General features: G+C 39.6%; 1 protein-coding gene and 1 long non-coding RNA gene across 3 annotated transcripts in view; one reads left to right on the top strand and one right to left on the bottom strand.

The window, feature by feature from the left end:
- Positions 1-2422: 2422 nt before the first annotated feature.
- Positions 2423-4474, bottom strand: LOC135306640 (uncharacterized). 2 transcript variants are annotated; one of them, XR_010367444.1, is made up of 3 exons: positions 4054-4473; positions 3455-3692; positions 2423-3068 (listed from the first exon to the last, which is right to left on the bottom strand). It is a non-coding gene; the product is annotated as an uncharacterized LOC135306640 (long non-coding RNA). The 2 variants fall into 2 exon arrangements; XR_010367445.1 differs by lacking the exon at positions 2423-3068 and adding an exon at positions 3080-3278 and having other exon boundaries at positions 4054-4474.
- Positions 4475-4972: 498 nt separating this feature from the next.
- BTAF1 (B-TFIID TATA-box binding protein associated factor 1) overlaps positions 4973-27267 on the top strand; it is a 41277-nt gene continuing 18982 nt past the window's right edge. The window contains exons 1-11 of the mRNA XM_064430925.1: positions 4973-5294; positions 13899-14022; positions 15038-15152; positions 17479-17625; positions 19425-19588; positions 19880-20016; positions 20663-20774; positions 22057-22125; positions 24527-24616; positions 26658-26753; positions 26993-27169. Coding sequence (XP_064286995.1) covers positions 5281-5294; positions 13899-14022; positions 15038-15152; positions 17479-17625; positions 19425-19588; positions 19880-20016; positions 20663-20774; positions 22057-22125; positions 24527-24616; positions 26658-26753; positions 26993-27169 — 1245 coding nt within the window. The 5' untranslated portion in view covers positions 4973-5280. The remainder of the gene's footprint in view (positions 5295-13898; positions 14023-15037; positions 15153-17478; positions 17626-19424; positions 19589-19879; positions 20017-20662; positions 20775-22056; positions 22126-24526; positions 24617-26657; positions 26754-26992; positions 27170-27267) is intronic.

Below are 27267 nucleotides of genomic sequence, written 5' to 3'. Positions count from 1 at the left end.
GACCTGCAGACTTAAAGGAAGAGTTTGACCTAATTATTTCACTTTCTTTTTGTCTCTGGCTCCTTTGTATCTGTTACGTTGATCCAAACAAGCCCAATTAGATACTTGACATGAGTTTTTCTCCCCTTCAGTTTTCCTTCTGGATATGAAATACTAACTTCATCTTCATTTTTATATAGGTGTATATGTGTATGTATATCTACGTATAAATGTAGGTATATGTGCATTATAAACATTAAATAAATATATTTCTATGTATAAATGGAGATCTCTGCTATCATAAATGTCAGTCAGAGAGAGCAGGTATAAAGATGCAATTGTCCATGGAAGTTATTACTGTTAATCTCTTAATACTTCAGTATTAACTTTATTTACTGAATGTAAATTTACTTTAGTTTCTTTCTCGACATAGAAAGTGGTGCAGTTCCATTCACAGCAGGGTTAAAAGAGGGAGGCTTTAAATGTAAACAAAACAGCTTGTTTGAAAAAAAGACCAACGGTATGCAATTCATAGATAATACCATTTCCTAAAATGCCACAGGAACAATAAACTACCCAAACTATAAAATATTTATTTAACTTAGGATAGCATAGATAACTGCTAGACAAAACTAAGAAACTTGCAGGTTTTGTACATAAAAGGTTCCCAAAGGATATCAGTAATTTATGTCTTCATGTGTTATAAGATAGGGTGGAAAGTAGAGCTGAGTTAGAAAATGGGAATGTCATGATTCATTTCATCTAAATGCTGAAGAAATTAGAGTCCATGGCTACTAAAAACAAGGTGGTTGTACAACCTTGTACAACAAGGTTGATCAGTTGTACAGAATATCTGTTTAAAATGGAGATGGGCAAGAAGCAACACTTCTGAACAAGTCTGTGCCATCTCATGAGATAAAATCCCTGAGAGCAGAAAATCACAAGAAGAGAAACACAAGATTTCCCTCTCTATTTGTCTTATCACAAGCCTCTCATTCAGGAAAATTGTCTCAAATTGACAATGTTAAATATGATCAGAGGTAATGAAATCTAATGAGATAATTACACAGCTCTGGTGACATTGGGAATCTTTTAGATGTTGGTGATTTTCACTACCTAGTGGTTATTGCAATCCTGTTTGATGTTGAAAAATTGAAGGCCATCAAACATTTTTCAGAAATGTTGCTGCTGCATGTTGTGGGTGGCAATGCTCTGCCCTGGTTTGTCTCTCAGAATCCAGCACTTCCTTGGTGTCTGAGGTGTTTCTAAACGATGAGAATTATCAGTCTGCATCCAGCCATCAGCACTTATTGTGAAAAACTTAAAAGGAAGGCCATGAACAAGTTGACTTTCTATTAAGAGGGTTTTGAGAAGGTTGTGTAGCTACTAAAAAAAACCTCCTTGGAGTAAAAATGAGACAATTAAAAGCCATGAGAGTTGGCATGGAAACTAGCAAAAAAATAAATACACCTTTAAATAAAAATCAAGCAGAATAGCAAGAGACACTATTAGCAAGCAAGAAACAAGATTACTCAAGAAAAAAAAAATCCTTCAGCAATCAGAACTCTGATTTTAACAACACTAGTAAAGAGGGGCCAAACCTACAGAGACAAAATATCAAATATAAACATGGAAGATTAAATAATACTTGAAGAAGAAGCAGTTAAATACATAAAAACAAATAAGAATTTTAAAGTTGAAATGCTAGAAATAGTCTACAAGATATCTAGTTAGTTTGCAGACCTCAGAACAGAAAGCATTACTAAGAAATACATGTTGCAAAGACCCTGCACAGTTTACCTGCATAAGTTCATACTGCATAAATGTATCTCCCAGAAATTTTCCCCAGATTATCAAAATAATCATAGTGATTAAGACACCCAGCAGAGAAGCTGTCTAAGCAAACTGCTAAGCAGGGGCAAGCTTCTAAGACTAGCTTTTCTTCAGACAAGTTTTCCAAGGGAATTTGTCAATTAAATAACAGACACTAAAATACATGCAAGCTATTATGAAAACAATCTTTTTTTTACCAAACTAAAAGGCAGCAAATGTTTTACCTACCACTACAGAGAGGCTGGTGTGATCCCGAGCAACACAAATCTACAAACCTTCAGGACACAAAAAAAACTAACTGGAAGTTAGCCTTCTAAAAGTCTAGAACATGTAAAAGATGATGTTCTGTCAGGTCTAATCAGGGGAGATTCCACCTGAAAAACAGAGCCTCTGTCATCTGCTGTTTGCACAGCTGGAGCTCCTGGAGGCTGCAGCACTTTGTGCCTGGGCTCTGGCAGCCATCAGGGCACCCACCCGAGCTGCTGGCACTGTGCACCTGCAGCCCAGGCACTGGGAGCCTGCAGGTGAGCACGGCTGGCAGGAGGAAGAAAGCAAAATAAAAACAGTTGAGGGGAATGCAGGAAGTACTGATCAAAACATACCAAAGGAGTGAAATTACTGAGCTTTATTTAATTTAGGAGCAGGTTGGAGAGAGTATACTGGCACACAACAGATTTTCAGGGGGATTCTTTTAACAGAAGAGGAAGGAAGGAAATGTATAGGTAGTCCTTGAAAAATAGGTCAAAAAAAATTGCAAACAAAATTGGTGTGACTTACAGAGACACTGAACAGATGCATGGAGAAGAATTAGTTTTCATAGGGTGTAGGGAAAGGATTGAGCAGAAGATACAAGAGAACAGTTAAGTAATGATGTGCTTTACATAAATGTCATGTCAAAATACAAATATACATGATGTGATACTTGAATGAATTGTGTGTGAGTCCAGAATGCCTGCTATAGCAGATCATTCTTTCTGTCTTTTGCAGATTGTTTTGCTGGAAGTGCAGTTTATCATGATTTCAACAAGTACTCAGTGCATACGACCCACCACCAATATTTTCCCTGCATTTATTTTTATCAGGTAGGAGCTGTCCAAAACAAATTTTATTGCATGTTTGATGTGCCCTCTGCCTTGACTGCTATGAAAACTGTTTTTAAGGAACCTAAGAGGAAATAGGGTGTTAGAATTGGAAATATCACCTGAGGATCATTTCAATAACGTCCACAGTAGGACAGGATGGCTGCTGGTTCCTGGCTAAACAAACAGGGAAATACCATCAGGGATGTTTGCTATACATCCATGTCAACAGCACCAAACATACAAGGAAAATACCTCCGCCCTCAGTCTGTTCCTTGCTGCTCCCTACCCCAATTCCCTGCTTCCCTCCCCACACATGGCTAAATCAAACATGTACACACACAGGAGAGGGCCTGGGATCATGGGCAGGGACCCAGGCAGGAGCACCTGCAACACAAGGGCAGAAAGGAAGGTGTGGGGAGGTCTTGGAGCATTCTGGTGAGAGGCTCTTGGCCTCCAGCTAAATCCACTGTACTTTTTTGTATATATTCAGCTACTGAAGGTATATTGAGCTATTTAAAAGTAGTTACTGCATCAGAACCACGACAGGCAAAAGGCTTTACCTGGGTCATTGAGTGTAGCACTGTGACAAAACTCATGTCCACCGCTGAGAAACAGGTCTGTGGTTTGCTCTGGCCACACTCTGCTCAGAGGCCTCAGGCTGACTCTCACTGCCAGTGTGTGGGGCCACTTCAGTGCCAGTTTCCAGTTGCCACAGTGCTCCCACCAAAGGGCAGAAGAGACAGGCAGGAAAGTGGCACCCCAGGCACACTTCAGGAAAGGCTGAAGTCTAGGCTGGACCTGCATGGATAAGGATAGATTGAGGCATTATATCCCAGTGGCTTGACAGAACTGTCAAAAGTCAGTGATAATGCAGACAGCATTAGAATGCTTGTTTGGAATATGTGCTCGTGGGGATGGAAGGAGTGAGCCCATGCACAAAGAGTTAACTCTCCGGGGAGAGGGAGACAAGCAGAAAGGCTGGGGCGAGCACAAATCCCTCTAGAAGGGTTGGGTGTGAAACACTCACACCACAATAGGCTTCAGAGGAAAACTTTATCATACAGCGCTATGCAAATTCATGTGTTTATCCAAGTTTATGCCACTACGGGAAAAAAAATAATCTATTCTTTTGTTTCCAACTTATCACATGAAAGGTTACCTGCGTCAGCTCACTTTATGTACCAGTCTGGGACCATTAATTTAAATGATTAGTCGAAGGCTAATTTCTTAATCTGGATCTGATGGGAGCTGATAGCGAGCTCTTGGGAGCCTGGTGTGCCTGTCCGGGACAAGGGGCACTGCCGGGCTGGCTTCCAGGGATCTTTCAGCATCGCCCGGGGCCCGCCGGGCTGGGAGGACGGGCCGCTGGCCCAGCTGAGGCGACGGCAGAGAGCGGGAAAGAACGTGGCCCCTCACAGAGGCGCCGTGACCGGGCCGGACCAGCCGTCCCGTCGCTGCCTGGAGTGGCCGGCGACGCTTATAAACGCTTGGGCGTTGCCACCCTCGCGTGCCGTGACCCCTCAGCAGCACCAGCCCGCGGTGTCACAGCCGCCCCTCACTGCGGGGGCTCCACAGCGGCGGCCGCCCGCAAGGACGGCGGGGCCCCGCCACCGAGCCCGGCCACGGCGCAGGGCATGCCGGGAGTTGTAGTCCCACGGGCAGCGACTTCGCGCCGCAGCAGCGGGCATGGGCCGATGGACGGCGGACCTCGGCAAGAGGGGTGTGCGGCATTGCTTCAGTGAATACCGACAGCCCTCTTTCGCCGTGTTGGCGGGGCAGAAGGGCCACCACCCCGTGGACATGGAAGGAAAAGCGTTTACTCCGCCTTGGCGTGTCCTTTTCTCGCCTCGGGGTTCGGGACTGGGGAGTTCGCCCCCCCTCCATCATCCTGCAGATGGAACGCCCCGGCAGAGGCCGGCGCCCCCCCAGCCGGCCCGGCGGGCTCCATGGCCGATCCTGCTCAGTGCGGGCGCTGCGCGCTCCCGCCCTCCTTGCTCTTAGAAGCGCTCCCGCCATTGGCTGCGGCTGGGCGCTCTTGCCAATCAGGAAGCGGCTCTCATGGAGGAAGGGAATAAATACAAGATGGCTGCTCATATAAAACCAGGCATTGGGCTTCGCCCCGGTGATGGGGGAATCGAGGCTTTAACCCGCGCTCCGAGGGTCCTTCGCCGCTGCCGCCCACGCCGCCGCCGCCCCGCCCGGGGGAGCGACACTCCGACCGCCGCCGGCCTCTGCCGCGCTCAGCCGCTGCCCGCGGATCGCCGGCGGGGCCGAGGCCGGGTGCGGCGCCCCAGGCCCGAGCGAGGCCCAGCGCCCTCCGCCCGGGCAGCACCCCGGCCCCCCCGTCCCGCCGCCCGCCGCCAGCCAGGCCCGGCTCCGGGCGGCCATGGCCGTCTCCAGGTCGGTGGGAGCTGGGAAGAATGGGGGAAGTGGGGCCGAGAGCGGCGCCCGGGCGCTCCCGGCTCTCCGCGGCCTCGTGCGGGGGGGCGGAGGAGGGCTGCCCGCGTTCCGTCTCCTTTTGCTTCGGCAGCCTGCGGAGCCCGAGCCGCGGCCCCGCTGGGGTCTGGGGGGCTGCGTGCTCTGGCGCCGGGGTTTGCGTCCTGGCCCGGGGTGACTCCCGTGCCCCCTCCCTTCCTCGGGCCGCAGGGGCTCTGCCTCGGGCGTCTCGGGCTTCCTCCTGAATTCGACACCTTCGTTTTGTCGGCCAGCCTTTCCTAGGGTGGCTAAACTGTTAGGGAATAGGAAATTATGATACTGAGTCCCAAAAACTGGCGAGAAACCGTTTTTGCGTTTCAGAGCCCTTAGTTGTAAAGTAACCAAAATAAAACAGGCTTTCGTGGAGAAAAGTGATCAGTGTGTTCTGGCTCTGCCTCAAGATGTTGGGCAGTAATCTGCTTGCACACATGTGCTCTGGGGTGTGCCAGCGTTTAAAGCGCTCACAGATACAGAGGTGTGTCTTAACAGAGCTGTTTTATAAAAAAGGCTGAGCACAAATTCCTGTTTGGTTTTTCTTTTTTTTTTTTTTTTTTTTTCTCTGCGTGTGTGAAGCAGGCGGGTTAAGCTTCTGAACAGGATAGTTGAAAGGAAACCATAAATCCAAATTAAGCTTGTGATAGATTAGCTTCAAGTCACGTGTTACAGTATCTCCACTTCCAAAGTGCTATCACAAAAGTAAATTCTGTTTCAGTAGCTGTGTGTGAATAAGTTTGCAATTCTATATGGCAAAGTAAAGGTGTGCACATTTATAATGGAAATCCATTTTTCATCAAAATTAATGGCAGCAATGCATCTTTTAAGGACTTCTAGTAGCAGGTGTTTTATTTTAAGCTTTGTAGTTTCTACAAAGTATCCCTTTGTGTTTTCCTACTCTTATTTTTTTATCAACTTCTTGTATGTTTGTTGTGGCTTTTTCTCATCCCTCAAATCTCTCCAGAAGAATGTGGAAGTAGTAAGGATTGCTGTAACAAGATTATCATGTACATTAAAATAAGTCATCATGTAAAGTAGAGGAGTCGTCTAATTACATTTGGTCTGGTCAGTCTGCTTAACCAACTTTGCTGATGTACATGTGATATGGGGGCTAACAGGAATGTCAAGATAGAGCTTTTCAGCTGTGTGCTGGGGCTGTGTCTGCTCTAAGGGCTGGTTTCCATTTCAGTTACCAAAAAAGCAGCAGTACAGAGATTTAGTTAACACCTTTTGGGAACTGAAAGTAAAACTCGATGTGGCTCATTCTGAGGCTCAATGTGAAGGATTGAAAGTTCTGTGTTAGTTGTAGTGGTATGTATTGCTTCAGATTATAGTTGTAGTATCCAAATGTTGCACAATTGAACACAAGGTATTGAATGTCAGTGAGGTGCTGTAATACTGGTGAGGTGGTGGAGTCGGTTCAGCTTCACATGTAACTTAGGTAAAAGGATACACATTTTGCAGTGCTGTAACATCTTGACTATTCCTGGTGAGCACCAATGTTTATGTAATTGTAAGAAGTGATAATGTGTAAATTTTGTCTGTCGGTGTCCCTTTGAAGTTAGACAGCAGCTCCTGATAATTGGAGTTTCCTTTCTGCTGCTGGACCATAGGAGCACTGATAGTGTCAGTGCTGCTTTTGTAAACAAAGATACCTTCCTTCACCTCTTACTTCAGAACATTGAACTTCAAAGGTCCTTTCCTTTTAGACATATTGCAAATAATTGTTTGTGCACTTGTGTATATAACCACTGAACTATTTTTTGTTTGGTTTAGTTGATCCAGCATCTGTTCTAATTTCACTTTTCCTCTAGGTATTTACAGTTACATTTTTTTATGGACTACCATAATATTTCATTGTTGAATGCCTCTTTATCTGTACAAGTTTGGAGAGTGAGGAAGAGGCTGACTCAATTTAATCTTTCTCTAAAGCCCACAGTCCTTGTGGAGTGCATACCAAGCATTACTATTAACAATAATTTCATTAGGGTAGTCCTATATTGGAACAACTATTGTAAAAAATAACTTTTTTTGGAAGTGAGGGTTGGAGTAGTTTTACATTCTCAATCTAATAAATTATCAGGTGATTGTTTTCCCAGGAAAGTTTAGTTTATGTTTTTTGGTCAGTTGAAAACCTTTTTCAAAACCCTAATCTGTTCAGGGAGATGCAAGAAAACAGAGGGAATGCTTTGAAATACCTCCAAATTAGATGGAGAAGTTGCAGCTTTGCTATTAGTAAGGTCATCTTAAAAGTAATTGTAACGAATTGTAACCTATTGACAAAAAAGTCTGATATTTAATTCTGCGTTTTATGTTGAAGACCTTTTATAAAACATTTGTGTTGATGCTCCAGAAAACAGACATAAAGCGAAACAGTAGATACCTCATCCCAAAAGATGTTGCAGAATACTTGTACTGTATATGTTCATCTGTTTGGTAGTTTATGCTGGAGAGACTAAATGATGAACACCATCCTCCAGAAGTAGGGATAGGTGGGTGGCAAGGTTGGTATTCCTTCTGTGAATGTGCAAACTAATTTGGTAGGCCTTAGCTTCTGCCACCAATCTCTGCCACTTACTTCATCTTACAGATGAAATAGTATAATGTTTGCATAGTTAATAAAAAAATCCCAATGTTTTTGGTAGTGGAACTGAGAAGGAAAAAAGGAAGTGAGAAGTTTTGCTTCAGCTTCATTCCTGCAAAGTGCATGATCTAGGTGAACAGTTGCAGTGGCTCGCTAGTGATCTTTTGAGATACTTCAGAAGGAAAAGTAACACTTCCAAGAGGATGACAATTCATAGATTACTCAAGATGGTAGAGTTTCAGTAGGTAATAAAATGATGATAGTCCTTCAGTATCTACTAAAACTTTTTTTCAGTTTCTTAATGTGTTCAAAGGCAACTCGTGTTATTCTAACACCAAGGTGTTAATGCCTTTCTCCTGGTTTTGAGTGCCTTTGCAGCATGAAGGAGAACCAATGTACTTTTAAAATGTAACAAAATTAGGAGGCTGATAAGGTGCATTAAGAGTAAACAATTTTATTTTAGTTGTTATATCCTTTTAAGTTCTCACTGAAGTATCTTGAAGACAACCTCTTCAGGGTACATTCAAGACAGTTCCTTGCAGAAATACAGAGAGCATAATGTGCTGCTCTTGCAACCCATTCTTGATTTGATCTGTGTAAGATTAATACTGTTTTCTAGAGTTTTCAGTGGTTTTGTTTACTTGAATTTGTGTATGACTGGTAATGTGTAGATTAGGAACCTAATTTGTATTTTAAAATAAATAATGTCAAAAGGCTGTGAGAGTGAAACTCCTGGGAACTAAGCAGGCCTCATGTATTGCTCTCAGCTTCTGAAGTGTAGGGCTGTGACTTCCCAAGAACAAGTGGCTGGCATCATTACTTATGTAACATTTCAAATTGAATACTGCATCACAAATCTCTTATGTGCACTGTATACCTTTTAGAATTTTTTTGAGGTTATCACAGAATTTCTTTATGAAGCATTCAGCTTTTAGCTTCTGTGGAAGCTATTACTTCATGGCTGCTCTTGCATAAAAAGCAGGAGTTAACCTGAGCAAGTATGTGTTCACTACTGCTTAAAGGCCTGTGCCCAAAGCATTAGAATAGATGTTCTATAACCAGTGTGCTTATGGGAGTTCAGACTCAAAGGGGAGGAGAATAATGTAACTCTTCCCTTGTTGGGGAGATTAACTTGAAGAGCAGAACAGTGGACTGCCTTCTGTGCTGCTCTGTGTGGGAGTGATACAGTCATGGGAAGGGGGGAAGCAGAGCTAGCATGTGCACTGCTGCCCAAATGAGATAGAGCTCTCAGTTTCTCAGACACACTTTTCTTTGTAATGGATTGAAGTGAAAATTGAAAGTCAGGATTGCGTGCTGATAAGAATGCCAACCTGCTCCAGCAGATGGAATTTGAATAGTCACTGAGGTGTTCACTTTGTAACTTACTGATACACATCTTGTATTATCTGTCCTGGCAGCTGCTTCAAGTTGCAGTTCTCACTCACAGGTTTTGTAATGTAATTGGTCACATTTTGGGTGCATTGTTAGTTGTAGATACATATGTAATAGTTAACAAGTAAAACTTGTACAGCATAAAGTTGTAGGTCATACATGAAATACACAGTCCATATGGAATTAATTATACTAATTTTAGCTTTTGGTTGGATTTCATATGCAGTGTATAGTACTGTGACCTGGTGTGGTCATGGAGCTGTTGTTTCATTCCAGATGTTCCTTCAGCTGCTGTGTAGGAAACAAGATTTCTTCATCGTCCACAGTCCCACCTTCATAACTGTTTGCACACCTAGGAGAAGTAAAATCACAATCCATTCTTTGTATATCATTGCACTTCTGGGTTTTGTTCTGAATTCTGTTGAGTGGGTTTTTTTCTCTTACTGGCTGCTTCTGTATTTGAAAGTTGCTTATTTGATTACTTAACCGTTCATGTGAGCAAGTGTTTAGAGCTGACCAAGCTGGGATTTGACCAAATGGTGAAGTGACAGCAGAGGGCTGTCAGGTCAACAAGAAAAGTCAGACTCCATTAGAACTTGGGTTGAATTTCACCCTTGTCAATTCTAAAGTTTAATTTAGGGATGTTTTCAAGGTGTCTGGGCTATTTCTGTATTAAGAAATAGTGCCTGGGAGGAAGTTTTCTGGATGTTGGAAATATCAACTCCTAAGAGGATTCCCTTGCCTTCTGATGGGTGCTTGGTAGCAGCTTTACAAAGAGCTCTAGGCAAAGCTTGGCATTACTGTTCCAGGGACTATGCCAGTAAGGATTTTTTGTACAGTCACACAATTTTAATGGCTTGGAGGATATGCTAAAGTAGTTACAAGGTGTTCATACCAGATGGCCTTTATTATTAGATTGCTTTCAGGATAGTTTAACATGCTGGAGCACAGAGATGTAAAGTCCAAACAGATTGTTTCATGGGCAGCAGTGATCAGGTCACTGTCCCTTTTAAGCCTCCACTCGCTGAAAATAACAAATAAGAAGTTTCATAATCTGAAGTCCTGTGGGTACCCAGTCCAGTCAGAACACTTACACTGGGACAGTTGGGATCTTTATACATTGCAGCTGCATGTCTGTGCTTTTGGAAGATTTTGAAGAAGCTGTTGCTTCCACCTTGGCATTAATTATCCAGCTACTAGCTTTCTAATGCCTCTGGAGCTGAAGGGCTCTCAAATCCACATCATCCTGTTTCCACAGGACTGCCATAAGGTTCACTTTAAACAGGATGACAACTGTCCCTTCAAATGGAGATCAGCCCTCTCTTTGGGGCAGCAGCAAAGATCTGCAGATTAGCATGAAGAACAGAACATGTCATTTATTGCAGCATTTGCCTCCTGTGCCTGGGTGAGGATCGTGTCTAGCTTGGTTTAATGCTGAGTGTGCAAAACTGGTGACTAGAAGAATGAATCACTGTGGTACCTGGAGGGTGCCACCACTTAGTTGTGGTGGCTCTTCTGTAGGTGAAACATTTCAAATGGATTCCTGTTCTTAAGCACCTTCACTGATGTCTGTGTCAGAAACATTTCTAATGGAGTATATGGACATTTCTAATGTTCATAATAATGTGCAGTTATTTTTCATAATAATTTATAAACATTTTTTGTTTTAATCTTTTTCCCTCAAAGTATTCCTTGCGTTTATTTTTTGCTTGTGTCTTCCATAGGTTTAGAACAATTTTTTTTGACAGAATTGGCATATTTAATAAAATAATTAAACATTTTAGCTGCATTGTAGGGCACCTCACTCTACCACATTGCTTCACACTTCTGAGAATGATGTGAGGCACGTGGTGCCCTGCCTACAGCACTGTCTAGCATGAGAAGCAGAGAAGCACATGCCACTAGAAAATTTGATTCTCTTTGGCTTTAGTAACTTGTTTAGAGACTGCTAGTTTGTTCTGATAATGAAAACCTTGTCAGAACTTAAGAAACTACTTTTTAAACTGCAGGTACTCAAAACTAATTTGTGTGGAATTTTTAGCGGGTTTTTTTCATTCTTAGTGAAACTCAGACTGGAAGCTTTAATTTGAAAAACAAACCAACAACCACTGCTGATCATAGACAACTTTTTCAGTGCTACCCTTCCAACTCATGCAGAATTCAGGCTCTGCCGTACTCTGCTACAGCAGCACCAACACTCAATTTGAAAATCTTAATAGTTCCAAGATATCAGTTTGGGAATTTTACATCCTCTTGTGGGAGGAAAAGAATGATTAGTGTGACCAGGACTACTGTTAGTCAGATCTTGTTGGCTGTGTTTGCTAATCCTGTTTCCATGTATTTTGCTGGAGTTGAAAGCTGAAACCTTCCTGTAGTGATGTCAGACAAGCGAAAGTTTTTGTTTGGTTTGCATTTGTGTGTAAGTTAAGCAGATTACAATTTAAAATAACAAATTCCAAACCAAGCACATTGTAGGTTAAAGAAAACTCCAAGAAAACCAGCTGTATTTTGCAGGTAACACAGCTTCAGAAAGTTGTGGGTTTTAGGAGTGAAGGTGTAGTGTTGTAACTACATCTGGAATTCAAGTTGTGTTTTTGAGGGTAGGCTGACTTAGTGGTTTCCTCCTGTTTTGACTCATGAAGAGTTCTAGCTGGGGAAGTGGTCACAGTTACACATTGTGCTTGACTTTGAGATAAAAAAGATAATTTGATGGTTAAAGGAGCGTATGGTACTAAATGGCAAACTTGAGTATGGAACACCGAAGTTTCACAGAGAGCTGAAGAGTGAAAGGGGTGAGAACAAGCAAGTTGGAGCAAACAGTGGTTCTTCTGAATGCCAGTGGGTTTGGTATTGAATAATAGTGACTCCTGCAAATCAGGTTGGGTTATTACTGTCAAAAGTGCTGGAGAAAAAATGCTGGCAACTAATGAGGTACCTGGTAGTTTCTCATGACTAGTCCACTATCAGGGATTCGGAAGTGTTGCATCTGTAAAGCTTTTTTCTTCTTGACTGTCTGATCACACAAAACTGCTGGGTTACATTATATCTGGGGTTTAATTTTGTGTCTTTAAAACAAACTTACTAACTAGTAAATCATAGCAATTGAAACTCTAGTTTTATCTAACAGGATTGAAATAAGCTCATCTATTTTAGTAGTAGGAAGAGAATTATTTCTAGAATGGCAGATAGCAGAATTGTGTCTAAAAAGTTAATAATTATTTTAATTCTAATGAATACTTGATCTGATACCTCCAGTTATGAGTATTTGGGTTTTGGTATTGCCTTGGTCCTGCACTGCAACTCCTATTGTATTGTGACCCATTAAGGTATACTCAGGATTAAGTGCAGTTTCAGCATGCCAAAATCCAGTGATGATGGAAAGAGGTTTGTTGTTTTGTTTTGGTTTTTTGGTTTTTTTTTACATTATTTGAGCTAATGTCAAAGGCAATTTACATGAAATTTAATTAGTAGCAACAGACTAACAGGGACAAGGCATTTGTCCTTTCCTGTGTGTGCTCAGACCAAGAATGTGTGTTTATGAAGACAGGTTGTCCAGGATACCTTTATATTTTTTCTGCCAAGCTGGTCTAGGTGAGCTTCACTGCTGTGTCAGGTCTGGTTTTGTATTGTTGCAGTTCTTGGAGGAGTACTTCTATGATAAGGCTGGAATGAACAATTTTAATTGCAATGTGTGAACAGGTTCTAGATTCATATTCATTAATAACCTCATACTGCCCAATAACTAAAGCATAAACTTGGCACTCATTGAGAGCTCTGATCCACCCACTGATAGTGGAGGGAATAATGAATACTAGAAACTTCAGTCCTAGATTTGAGTATCTAGATAGTTATGTGAATATATACATAAAGAGAGACTTTATTTCTCATTCAGTAACTAAACAAGGAAGAAATGAATTGTTCTACAAATAGATGATTGGAGTCTTTCACTAAATACAGAGTTACTGTGGAAACAGATCTGCTGGTTAAATCCCTGTATTTTGTGGGTAGAGCAGAAGCATCAGATGACTTCCAAGCTGTAAATACAAGAGGTTTGGTTTTATATATTCTGGGTAATTAGGGGGAAAGATGTGAAAAGTAAAAATTTGTCATCCTGGAGAAGCAGTTTGGTGTTACAGATAACAGGCTGTGAGGCTGTGATGCCAGTAGAAGTGATAATGCACAATAGGAGCAGCTGAGCCCTCTGCTTTTTCTATCAAATAGAATTTGATGATCACTTAAAACATATTTGTGTTTCAATATTGAAAATGTTCTATCACAGAACAAAGACAGGAATGATTGATTTTTTTTTCTTGTAACTGAAGATTTTTTTTAAACTAGCATTTCTTACAATTACTTTTTTTTGTTACCAAATTAAATGTGCTTTTAGAACAGTATGCTTAGAAAAATAGTACATTATTCACCCTGCCAACTGACAGTCTTCAGGCAGGCATGTCTTCTCTTTGAGTTATATAAACTGAAAAATGTGGGAGAATATTAATAGAAATGGACAGCTGAGCTATGAATAGCATAACTTTTCGGTTTTTGTCAATCACATTTAGGCTTGATCGTCTCTTTATTTTACTGGACACTGGTACAACACCTGTAACAAGAAAAGCAGCTGCACAGCAACTTGGGGAAGTAGTGAAACTGCATCCTCATGAACTGAATAATCTCTTATCTAAAGTAAGCATATGTTTTTTTTTCTAGTACTTTAATGGTGAGAATCAAACTAGCTTAAAGGGGTGTGCTTCTTTGGGAAGAACAAAATGCATTGTGATCTTGGGTTTTTCAAAAGTAAGAGAATGAAGAAAATTAGGGACTGCTTCTGTTAAAGTTACTGTTCTGTCAGCTTCTGAAATGATTATGCAAGTGAGGTTTCATATTCAGCATTTGCTGTGAGTTCAGACCTTCTATAAAGAGAAGCTCTACTGCCTTACAAAGATTTCTGCACTTGCCTTTAAAGATTATTACTTGTGTAATAAAGCATTAAAAAGTCAAAGACTGCATGTCTTTAAAAGAGCTGGAAATTGGGAAGAGTTTTCCGTTAGCTTGAGACTTCAATCTGACCAAGTCTAGTAAAACCACCCAAAATAGTCTGTATCTGACAGATGGAGATGGCTCAGTGACCTCAGTTCTGTTCTTACTGAACACGTGTTCTCACCACAATTGATGCTGTCAACAGAGTGGTCAGGGAATAATGAATATCAAACTGCTTTCAGAGAAAGAAATAGTTTTTCCAGATGTGTGACATAGTGATAAATTAGTTTTGAAGAGCGTATATTGCTTCAAGTGACCCATGTTGTATCTCTTCTTGGGTTAAATGACTTCAGTGTTTTAAGGTCTGTTAATCAATTTTGAACGCTTCCTTGTAGAGAAAAACCAACCAACCCAAAAAATAATGTGTCTCAAGCCTTGTTCAGTACCTGGAGGAAATCAAGCTTCAGTTTAACTGATTGGACTAAATATATCTTATAAAATCTTAAGATTTGGCTCTGGCAAGTGTTTTGCTAAGCAGTGAGCAATATAGAGAAGGCTGGTGGCATTTCTTGGTTTTTTTTTTTTTTCTTTGGATTAATATAACATTCATAACAAAAATACATAGCATTAAAGTACTTGTGTTTTAATAAAGCATAACAGCTGATGGATTTTTTTGGAAGTATATTTAAAGCAAATATTTATTATTAATCTCTCCTTCAAGGTGTTAGTGTATTTAAGAAGTACGAACTGGGACACTCGAATTGCGGCTGGCCAGGCTGTCGAAGCAATAGTGAAAAATGTACCTGAGTGGAATCCAACTCCAAGATCAAAACAAGGTGCTCCTTAAATTAATTGTGTATAACTCATCGTTTATCTTAGGCAAACTGTCTGTGATATGAGACTTTTCAAGGCATCTGTGTCATTTGGTTTTTTGAGTGTAAACTTTTATTTACATGTAAGTTGTTTGGAGCAGGGTGCTAATAATGCCAAGGTCATGGGTTCAGTCTCTGTATGGGCCACTCACTTAAGAGCTGCACTTGATGATCCTTCTGGGTCCCTTCCAACTTAAACTATTCTATGATTCTGGAAGTAGAACTGCAAGTAAACCTCTTTGGCTTTAGATGCTCCTGATCAGTTGTACCTGACCTTTATTTCTTCCAGAATTCCTGTGCTTGTGCTTTGTACTCTCGTAAAGCTTTTATAAAGAAAAGGAATAACTAATAATATGGTAATATGTTTAACCAATCAACTTTGTCATGATAGTTTGCAGAAACTCTTTTCTTCACTGTTCCCTTAATCTGAGCACCTTTCTGAGAGAGGTGAAATGGCAGTTTGTTCAAGTGTGTTTCTTCTCATCTGCAGTCATCATGTTAGGGCTGTTAGTTTCCGTAGTTGTTAAGTTAGGGACTAAGTGATTTTGCCCAAATCCACTGGTACTGTCTGTGTTCACAACTTTGTGGCACAGGTTCCAGAAATTCACTGGCTTGTTTAAGAACAGACACACACACTCCCTAAAACAGCAACAATGAAACTCACATCTGTTTGAGATGATCTCATATTTGTTTCACTTGGTGCCTCCCAGTTCTGTTGGCTTTGAATTTGACAAGCAAGTTCTGCGTTTTCCTTGTCTATTGTCTTTATTTTTGTAAACCATCATATTTACTCTCCTCCAACAACTTCTCTTCATCTTGAAGTTTTGCCATCTCTTCAGTCTTTCCCAAAAGCTGCTTTGTCTTTTAGGTAACTTATATTTTCTCTGTGCTTTCTCTTATGTGTGTCATCCTTGAGATGCACAGAGCTCCACACGGGCTACCTACATCTCTGGAGTACTGAAATTTACACATAGTGACAAAATGATGTGCTTGTCCTGCCATCAGGGCCCTTCCTGGTGAGACCCAGTGCTTTATCTGCCCTGGCTTTCACTGCTCAATAAACAGATGAATAAAGCTGTCAGAAATGCCTCCAAGATTTTTATTGAATGCAGTGTTGTGTAGGCATGGTTTAGGTTATTCATTTTACACCTTGTGTACTTATTTTGCCCATCAGTCTGTTCTGAGAGTCCTCCTTAGATTCCTTAGTGCCATTGTGACTTTGGGCTACCCAAAAGAGTTTAGTGTCACCTGTGTGCTTGGAGAAGAGTGCATTAGTGAATCTCTTTTCCATCAGTTAAAGGATTGGTGCCCCAGAGGACTCCAGAACTAATTTCTACCTTTCAGTTTGTAAAAGGATCTTCTCCCTGGTTCTTTTGATTTATTCTTTCACATGAATCCTTGCCAAAAGCTTTTAAATATATTATGTTCCCTGGATGCCCTCTATCCACTTGTTGCAGCTCTTTAAGGACATTGACAATCAAGTTATTGAAAGGTGTTTTTATCCAGAGCAATTATCTTTCTCAGTGAATAATATTTATCCATGTACTTAATTTAGTTATAGAATCATAGGGTAGTTTGAATTGGAAAAAACCTTAAAGATCATCTAGTTTCACCCCCTTCTACCACAGGTGGGGACTCTGCTACTGTATACTCTTACCTTACCAAGGACAGAAGTTCATTTCACTTGTCTAGTTCAAGGATTACTTTTAGCATGGAAGTTGGGGAACCTGTTAGTCTTAGAGTACAGCACCCTTTAAAATGCATTGTCCGGTTCTGGCGTGTCTGCCTCTTGGATTGTTAATGAAATTGAAAAGATAATTGTGTGTTTAAGAAAAGCTACAGTTTGAGAAGAGCTCACAGCTAGGTGTCAGCAGCCCTTTCTCTCATAGCTGTTTAGACACTCTGCAGGTTCCCAGCTTTGGATGCTTGGCTGGCAGGGATATGCAGCAGTGTGAGTGTGCTTGTGATACTATTTGTGAGCCATGTGCAGTTCAAAACTGTGAGCTGGCCCTATGTGTACAGAGAAGGCCTGGTGGTAGGTCAAGATTTTAAAAAGTTACATTCATCAAGGGAAAAATGTTAATTTTTTTTTCTTTCTATTCAGGTACATTTAGTGACCTATTTCAGTTTGTTTTTGTGAAAATAGAGTCTTTATACTAGGAATTAAAATGCTGTATGTCTCGATTATTTCGAGGAGAGATTATATCTTGTTTTTCCTTTATCTTCTGCCAGAATGTTGAACAAGAATTTCATCATGTTGTCCTTAATATTATTTTTATTTCCAACCTAGAACCAGGCTCAGAAAGTCCTAATGAAGATTCACCTTCAACAGATCGGTTGCGTTTTGACAGATTTGATATATGTCGGTTGTTAAAACATGGTGCATCTCTCCTTGGATCTGCTGGTGCAGAATTTGAAGTCCAAGATGATAAATCAGGTATCTGTATTTTACTTGCAGACAAGAAAACTTAGTGATTTGAAAAAGTTTGTTGTGGCAGCATTATGAATCTAGCCGTCCATGGATTCTCAGAATGTTAGGAAATAATGACAGAAACTATTCTCCAACATGTGGTTTGTATTTTCTTCCTCAAGTAACACAATTTTTTAGGAGGGATGTATTGTTTGTTTGGGTTTTTGCCATAACAGTATTACTGCATGTACAGTGGGGAAGAAGGGGTGGAAACTTGAAAAAGCATCAAAGATTTCTGTAGACTTTTTTAAAAGGAGTAGGCACTTTCACTGCTTGTTCTTTACCTGAACAGTGTTCCCACATACAAAAGGAGGATGTGGCTTATTTAAAAGCTTGAAGGTTTCAAGTATAGAAAGACTGCATGAAAAATACTGTGATAAGACTGCCAAAGTTAGAAGATCAAATACCAGTGCCCGTGTGATGTTTTGTGTTTGAAGTGACTTGTCTAACATTTTCTGTAATTTTTTTAGCTGAGAGTTGCTTTGTCAGTGTAATGGCACTGAATTATTTTAATCTAAGCAATTATTTTGCTATTACTGTACTTCCCTGTTCTTAATTCCAGGCCAGCTACCAGTTTCTGCACCAAGTTAAGTGATGCTATTGATAAGAATGTGACTGTGTAGCCCTGATTCCTTTGTTCCCTGTGTGTGATGGGTTCTGTGCAGGGTACTCAGAAGATCAGTAGCTCAGCAAGGAGCAGAACATGTGGCTGCTGAAACTTGAGCAGTGTCCTGTCTCTTCAGGCTGGTTGCTAATTTATTGCTTGCCATCTTTTAAGCTAAATTAATAAAGTGGTGTAAAAGTTTCACCTCGTCTAATGAAACCCAACCCTTCAGTTCACAGAAGCCTCATGTTTATTCCAGTGTCACATGATTTCACATAAAAAAACTTAAAGAATGAAAATAAATAAGTACAATATCAAAAAATAAGAAAATGAAACAAAAATCCTTAATTGCTGCTTTTTTTAACTCATGGGAAAATGTACAGTCTGCTTGCTTTCTCTTCTGTGTTCTGTAGCAACTTCCCTTTTCCAAGTAAGTAGACAACATGAATGAACATAATGTAACTTAATCTTTAGAATTAGCAGTCTTTGACAGTTATTCCTGAGATGATGTTAAAAACAAAAAATATTTTTAAAGCATGGGAATTGCTTGTATTTGCTTGTCAGTTAAATGTTTAAAAAAAAATGTACTGGTATAGACAATATTAACTACTAGTTGCTACTCAACCTGTAGTTGGTGTACACCCCAAAATTGTGTCTATATTGGTCATCTGCTTAAAAGTTTGTGTTGGTAATTGGAAAAAAAACAAACCACCACAACACCAACAAACCAAAACGACAAAAAACCACCTCCTCCTGACTGGTTTCTGTACTGTGCATGTAAAGAATGAAGTCTGACAGCCCAACCAGCTACAAGTTTTGGGTTGCTTGGAGGTTTTATTCTACTTGGATGCTAAAATCTTTTATCTTTAATGTAATTGTAGGTGCTCCCAAAGCCTAGGTGTTCTGTAGTTATGCGTTGAAACTTCACACATTGCTGAGGTGGCATCTGTTAATTTCCAAAATGAACCTTGCTTGATCACAGTTGAAGTACTTGTGTAGTTACAGCAGCAGAAAAGGTCTTCCTGGGTATCAGTGTCATTTGTTTTAGAAGATTGTATTACCCAAGTACAATTTAATCCTGTAAATTTTGGCTTTGGTATGTACATTGAGCAAGTTGTCAGTAAAATATCTGACACATCTTCTTTTAAAACCCCTTTTTAAGGTGAAATTGATCCTAAAGAGAGGATAGCACGACAGAGGAAACTGCTGCAAAAGAAACTTGGCTTAGATATGGGTGCTGCAATTGGAATGAATACTGAGGATCTGTTCAATGATGAAGATTTGGACTATTCTCCTTCTTCAGTTTTACTAGTAAACAAACAACCTGTAGGTAAAACCTTGGGCTATTTGATTGCAAGGACTAATACAGTGGGTTTGCTTTATTCGAGCTTCTGTGGTTATAATATTTCTATTTTAAATAAGATTATTGGCATCTAATGTGGTGTGCTTTGGCCTCCTGAATTCTTACATCCCATAGTTGCCTGTTAGTATTATTTGATGTCAAACTGCTGAAATGTTTGAAATGAAGGGTTGGGGAAGTTGAGAGCATTGTGGGTTTGAGAATTTTTCAGGCCTTCCATCATAAGAAGAATTGACAATGAATGACTTTTCTTTCAGACTCTTCAGGCTGCTGAGTTAATTGACTCAGAATTTCGAGCTGGTATGAGCAGTAGACAAAAGAATAAAGCCAAAAGAATGGCTAAGCTATTTGCAAAGCAAAGATCCAGAGATGCAGTGGAAGCTAATGAGAAGAGGTATAATAGTGAACTGGTTTCCTTTTATTTCTGTTAAGCTGGGATTGTGATTTGATTTATCTGTTGAGAAACTTCCTACAGTCTTTGCATCTTAAATCTCTTATGTGCTAATTGTGCTGATGGTGGAAAGTCTGCGTGCAGTGCTTGTTCCCAGGAGAGCTTTGTTGAGGACCCAGCCAGAGGCATCTTGACATAATGGGATGCTACAGCTGAAATGTGTGGTTATTAAATATGGCTTGAGAATAATGCATGAAAACAGGGGTTTTTAAGAAAATGAGCAACTGAAAATTTAGGATACAATTTTCTGATGTGTGCTGTGTTCTTCACTGTAGTTTATAGTGGCACATTATTGTATCTACTTTGTTTATAATGAGTGATGAACAAAATTCTTGATCTTATTTAGGAATTGCTGGGTTTCTTGGATAAATCTGATACAGACTGTGAATTTGGGACAGCATTCTGCTGTCTCCTCACTGCATTTTTTGTTTTTACATATAAACTCAGCGAACTTGCATATTTCAGTTTTAAGCCTCTTTGTTTTGTATTCTTGCCATACTTTATTGTATTTGAAGATATCAGTTGTAGATGTAATTACTTCCCTTAAAGCATACCTCAAGTTCATAAAAGTGTACTTGTTCCTTCTCAGCAATGATAGCACTGATGGGGAACCAGAAGAAAAAAGAAGAAAAGTTGCAAATGTTGTCATCAACCAGCCTGCCACAGATTCAAAAACACTGGTAGAAAATGCTCAGGAAGAGGTATGAAGTATTGTTCTGCTGTTAGCAGGAGAGATCATTCAGTTTTTCAGCAGAGCAATTTGAAACAAACTTCCTTCATGTGCCCAAATTCTTTAGTCCATTTAGCATTCAGGGAAGTGGAATGAAGAATGTCATAGCCAGCTTACTTTTATACATAATGAAGCAAGTGAGCTTCTAACTGTGTTACAGCATTGAGGAAGAAATACATTTAATCCTTTGGTAGCAGTTTGTGACCCAAATTAACACGAGTAGGTGGCTGCAGGTGTCAGACCTGGGTATTAAACTGGAAAACTGTGCTAAACACTTACATGGTAGGATTACAGTGAGCCTCAAATAATTTGATCTAAATGCTTATTTAATCTTTATTTAATCTTTGCTGTACTTTAATTAGGCTTAATTTAGAATTAGATTCTATCTTTAATAGTTGAAGATTAAAACAGTTACCTTAGTCTTGGAAAAAACTGCATTTGTTTCAACAGATTGAAAAGCTAAAAATTAAGAAATGTAAACCAGAATATAAATGAGGCACAGAAGTTTATTTGAGAAGACTTTATCTAGATAAGTCTACATATATCCTACAAAAATTGTTTTCCAGACATAGTTCAGTAAATAAATTTTTATTTGCATAAAAATGGTTGGAAAACTAATCTGAAATATTAATAACTACAGATTGAATAGCTGTTGGTTTTTAGCTGTCTTTGAGTTGCTCTGTGTATGTGGTGAAGTGAACTTACTAATGGTAGTAAAAATTCCTTTCCACAGCCAAGTCAGTTTCCTTGTAGAAAATTTTGGGACAGTGAATATGCTTTGGTTTTCAAAAAGTGGAATGTTTGGAAAAGGGTGCTGTTTATAGCTAAATTCCTTTACCCAGTTTTGTTATGCAGTGTGTTTTCAAACTGAGACTTACCTATTATGTTCTTTAAAGGCAAAGTTCGTAAATGTAAAGGATCACTGGATAGAATAAGAAACTTTGCTTAATTTTCTTCTTTAGCATGGTTTCTAAAGGAAAGGTGAATTCCAGAACATCAAAGTTAATTCCCATAGAGATGAGGTTACACTGTTAACAGAAACTTCATAAACTTCTTAAGAGATCCAGTGCTAATCAGTGAAGTTTCTGAGCTGGGCAAGAAGATTGTTTTTTCAATTCTGTCCTGTAATGAAGAAAAGTACTTAAGCTTTTTGAGTCTTTTGCATGCCATTTAAGTGTGCACGGACAACAATATAAGAAGTGTTCATGATTCCTTTCTTTTTTAATCTCATACTTAATTTTTTATGGATTTAGGCAAATGAATGGCCTCTGGAAAGCTTCTGTGAAGAGGTGTGCAATGATCTCTTTAACCCTTCTTGGGAGGTAAGACACGTGCACTATTTAAGGTGGAGCTAAAAGTTTTTTAAAAAGGGCTTCAACATAAATGCAAACATTGTATGTGTAGAACTTCAAAAAATTTTGCCAGATATCAAAACTTGTATCATTTGTGCATACAGATTGCATAGCCAAGATAAATTTGCTTCTAGCAAACTTGAGTGTTTTTTAGACTCATTTAAAGGGGAATGGAAAGCATGTGTAATGTATACTTGTGGAGAGTGAGAAAGATCTGAAAAGTGGTCATTGTATAAGTGTGAATTATGGGAGTGTTGAAATTGAAGCAAAATAAAATCACATCAATCTATGGTTAAAAAGATTAACCAATTAAACTTGGATTCATCAAGGCTTTGAGGAATGTTTTGTGAATCTGTTGCTGGCAACAGTGGTATGTTTGTCTAATGCTTTTCTGGTGGAAACAGAAGGGGAGTCAATCCTTTAGTAACTACAAAAGCTGTATGTTTTGTTGCTTAGACCATTTATTTTCTAGATTCAAAATGGTTCACTCACCTTTTTATTCAGTCCTTATACAATTTTCCACAAACTTTGGTAGAAATTTCAGGTAAAAATATGATGTAGCTGATAATGATCTAAATTCCTTGCTCAGAAGGTAGACATAACTGTTGTCAGCTAACTTCATTTTCTTAAGTTGATCTTGTGAAGGGTTAAATATTAACAGCAACTCTAACATCCTTATGTGTATCTGTAGCACAGTCTCGGTGATGTCAGTATGGGCAGAGCCAGCTTGCTCTCAAACTTGGAAACAGAGATAGATCATATGCAGCCAGCACAATTATTTTGGTCCCAGAAAAGGAATCATTATATTTGTGTGGCGCATCACTGCATCTGAGCTAAAAAGCCTCACCTTATTTGAAAGCAGGCTGTTTGCAGTTGAAGGCCAGGTCCAGTTGTCTTCTGGTATGTAGATGTTGTCATAGCTTTCTTAGTACATTTCATATAAGGCACATATATCTTAATAGGGGAAGTAGATCAATACAGAATCATTATTACAGTATGTTCTGGGTGAAAAACAGGCTAACCTGCCTCAAAATGTATGTTTAAATTGGCCCTTTGGCAGCATCTTGCAATGTCTAGAGGTTACCCGGGTGACTACTTCAGGCTGCTTGCCACACTTACAGGCAGCTGAATTCAGGCAGGCTGAATCCTACTACTGGTATTGCCTTTACACATTTGTGTCTTGCTGGTTTGTGTTTGCAAAAGCTAAGACATTAACTAGCAAAGTCTCCTTCTTTTGACTTGTAAAATCTAGCTCATGAGCCATATTGGACCAAATAAATTGTTGGTTTATGAACAATTAGGATTTTAAGACTAGACTCTCTGGCTATTTTTTATTGGCTTGCTTATAGCTTTAACCAGCAGGCACTGAGCTGTACCTAGGGGACATGTATGTTTGCATTCATATAAGATACTTTGGTGTAGGCAGTAACAATTAGAACTGAGTACCAAGTACTCAGTTTTAATTGTTACTGCCATGAAATGCAACAATTTTTTGCTAGCAACAAGCATGTATATGGACTGTTCTTAAAAAAAAGTTGATTCTCTTCTAACTTATATAAAGAGCTCTCAATGAGAACCCAGTTCAAAACTCTGCTTTTGCAACTTTGCATATCTGTTGAGTGAGCTTTCCTTGAGAAGCCAATTACTCGTCCAGTGAGGTATCAAAAATACCAGGAAGAGGTGTGTCTGTAGCACATCTTTCTGCTGCTCTTTTGTTATTTCCAGAACTCTTCCTAGTGTATTCAACTGCTCATGTTTGGTGAGAGCATGCAAGTGCCTATAATTGGCTTTCCCTTATTGCTTGTTCACTTATTTCTGAAATCCAGTCAAACAAGGCAGGTTTATAAGTTATGCAGAATAGTAATTCCCAGAAATTTGTTTTGCAGCCTCCAGAATACTCAGTGAGGATCCAAACTCTGTTTAAGCAATTCAGAGAGTGATAGAAAATATTAAACATGAAGTGCTTGAAACTATAATAATATTGATTTGCTTTAGCTTATAAAGTTAATAAAAACAGTAATGTCTTCAAACTTCTCTTTGACAACTAGTGCCATATAGCATAGTGAGGTAAAAGTAAATGAATGTTGGCTACATTACTGCAAATATCATAACCTGTTAGAAAATAGAAGCAGTTATTAATTGCTTTTGTTCATAAGCTGGCAAATACTTGGGGAATAGGAGGTTGATGTTTGGACAGGTGAATATTTTAATAGGTGATTTGATGTAATAATTCCCATGAGTCTAAGTTGTGCTGGTTCTGCAACTCTTGAAACATCTCTGTTAAAAATACAGTAGTATTATTTCAATTTTCTAGCATGGGTTTTGACTTCTGTTCCCTAGAATTTTAAAACTGACTTTTTATTTCACTTAGGTTCGACATGGTGCAGGTACTGGACTGAGAGAGATACTTAAAGCTCATGGTAAAAGTGGTGGTAAAATGGGAGATAGCTCTTTAGAGGAGGTAAGTTTTTAGTCATGTAGACTTAATACTTTACTTAATTGAAGTTTAGAAAAGAGACTTATTAAAATACTTTGTAATGGTGTGTGATATGGGGGAAAAAGACTTTTCTGCTCAGAATCATCTGGATGACATCACTGTATGCACTGATGAAAGATTATTTTTAAAAGGCCTATGCAGAACCCAATACTACTGTATAATTAGCTATGAATATGTTTGTTGTGTATGAAGTTATTAAACATTAGTTTCCATATTAGAATATACTGTTTTCGTGTTCTGGTAAGGCTGTACAGCTGTACTGAAACCAAATTGACAAGTTGATTGTGTTACTCTGGTAGTGTCTCAGACCATTTAACTCTACTTGCTTAAATAGTAAGAGGACTCTATCAACCTGGTCTCTTTATTATGAGAAAAGGAATTAAAATAGTCTTCTTAAAAGGAGAACAATTTTTAAAAAATATCCTGACAGTAATAGCTTGTTTACTAATAGTGAATTTCATCCAGATTCCTACTGACTCTGCTGCTGTAGAAACAGCTGGAAGAGCTTGTGGCTTAGAGAGTTGAAGCATGAGATGTAAATCAGTGTACTTCAGCATACTTTAGAGAAAACAAAAACTTCTCTCTGTCCTTGCTTCCCTGTAGAGTAGTATTTGTTCCATGGAGATGGCTGGGTGGTGATAACACAATCTGCAATCATAAAATACTTGAAACCATTTCTTTACTACTTATGGAAAGTGTGTGTACTCCAGCTAGCTTCACAGCCTGCTGTGTGTGCCCTGTGCTGGGTATAATTCTTTGGCACGTATGGGAATATGAAATCCAGAATGTGCTTTAAGTTTTGTTCATGAAAAGGGTAGTTCTCAAGGGAAGTGGTGACCTAGTAGGCACATAGTGGAAATGAGAAGGATGATGCCTGAGCAGTTGTTTTTATGGGACTTCTGCTCTGATATAGAAAATTAGAGTAATTGGTCTCTAGCAGAGGCTGGAGCTTCAAGATGAGCTTTGATAAATGTGGAGGAGATGGGACTGAAAAGAAAGCTCCTTTCACTGGGCCTCCCACAGTGAGGTACTGCTTTAGAGTTTTACTTGTAAATATGCTTCCAGCGTATTAGTTAACTTCCTAGGATGTGTTGCTGTTTGTCAGTATAGATTGTCTGAATGACTACTTTGTGCTGTATAGGAATAAATTGTCCCTCCTAAAAGATGCTCTCAAGGTATTGTGTTGTAGCTCCAGCAGGCAACAAAGCATCACACAGTCTCTGTCTCACTCCCCCGTTTGGTGGTGTGGGGAGGGTTAGGGTTAGGGGACAATCAGGAAAGAAGTAAAATTCATGGGTTGAAAAACAAGTTTCATAATTGAAATAAAGTAAAATATTGTAATAATAGTACTAATTGCAGTAACAGTAATAACAGTAATGAAAAGGAGAGAGAGAATTAAAATCCAAGAAGAACAAGTGCTGCGCAATATAATTGCTTACTATCCTCTGATCAATGCCCAGCCTGGCCCCAAGCGCCACTCAGCTCCTTCTGAATACCTCCCCCAGTTTATACACTGGGCATGGCATTCTGTGGTGTGGAATGTTCCTTTGTCACCTATCCCAGCTATGCTTCCTCTCTTTGTGTATACCTCCTCACTGGCAGAGCATGAGACATTCAGAAGTCTTTGACTTAGGGTCAGCATAATGTAGCAGCAACCAAAACATCAGCGTGGTATCACCATTATTCTTATGCTGACTCCAGAACACAGTCTGTACCAGCTACTGAGAAAACCCAACTCTGTCCCAGCTGAAAGCAGGACACTAGGCTTTTGATAAAGGTACTGTGTTTTTAGAGAAGAAAACATCCAGGTTATGATGTTTATGATAATCCAAGCGAGCTGAATTAGTGCTGACTACTTGGCCTGAACTGTCTCTGCAAGAGAACTATATTGAGTCCATGTGATCATTTGTTGTCATGTCTGTTACAGATTTCAGCTAAAGTAAGCATATCAGAAATGCTTTATGAATAAATGTAGTCAAGGTGTTCAATTTTTCTCTTCTTACAGATGATTCAGCAGCATCAGGAGTGGCTAGAAGACTTGGTTATTAGACTTCTTTGTGTGTTTGCACTAGACAGATTTGGAGACTTTGTTTCAGATGAAGTAAGTTTAAGTTACCTTTGCATGATCAGTAGATCAGCAGGCTTCTGCTGGAGATAACACTGCAGCAGCTTGGCTGTGCCTTGTATAGTGTACTGCATGTGCCTGTTAGAGCTGCTCAGAGATGCTTACTAAAAGGGAGCTGATACATGAACTTCACCTTGTTTGTATTGCAGTTTGATCATCTGACTCTCTTAAAGTCAAATTTCCTACAGAAGTATTTATTGTTTACTTTTTCCTAGGTAGTGGCACCAGTACGTGAGACTTGTGCTCAGACTTTGGGAGTAGTATTGAAACACATGAATGAAACTGGTGTTCATAAAACTGTGGATGTTCTCCTGAAGCTGCTTACACAGGAGCAGTGGGAAGTGAGACATGGTGGTCTCCTAGGAATAAAGTATGCTTTGGCAGTACGTCAGGTAATAACCCTCATGGCAAATTGTTGAGAGCATGGGATCAAAAATCTCTGCTCCAAGTAGAGAATGTGGATGAACAGTGACTAGGTGTGATAAAGCAA

Source organism: Passer domesticus, chromosome 8 (genome assembly GCF_036417665.1).
Source record: "Passer domesticus isolate bPasDom1 chromosome 8, bPasDom1.hap1, whole genome shotgun sequence".
NCBI classification, from domain to species: domain Eukaryota; kingdom Metazoa; phylum Chordata; class Aves; order Passeriformes; family Passeridae; genus Passer; species Passer domesticus.
The sequence above is the reverse complement of the archived record's forward strand: the minus strand, read 5'-3'. Positions and strand labels throughout refer to the sequence as shown.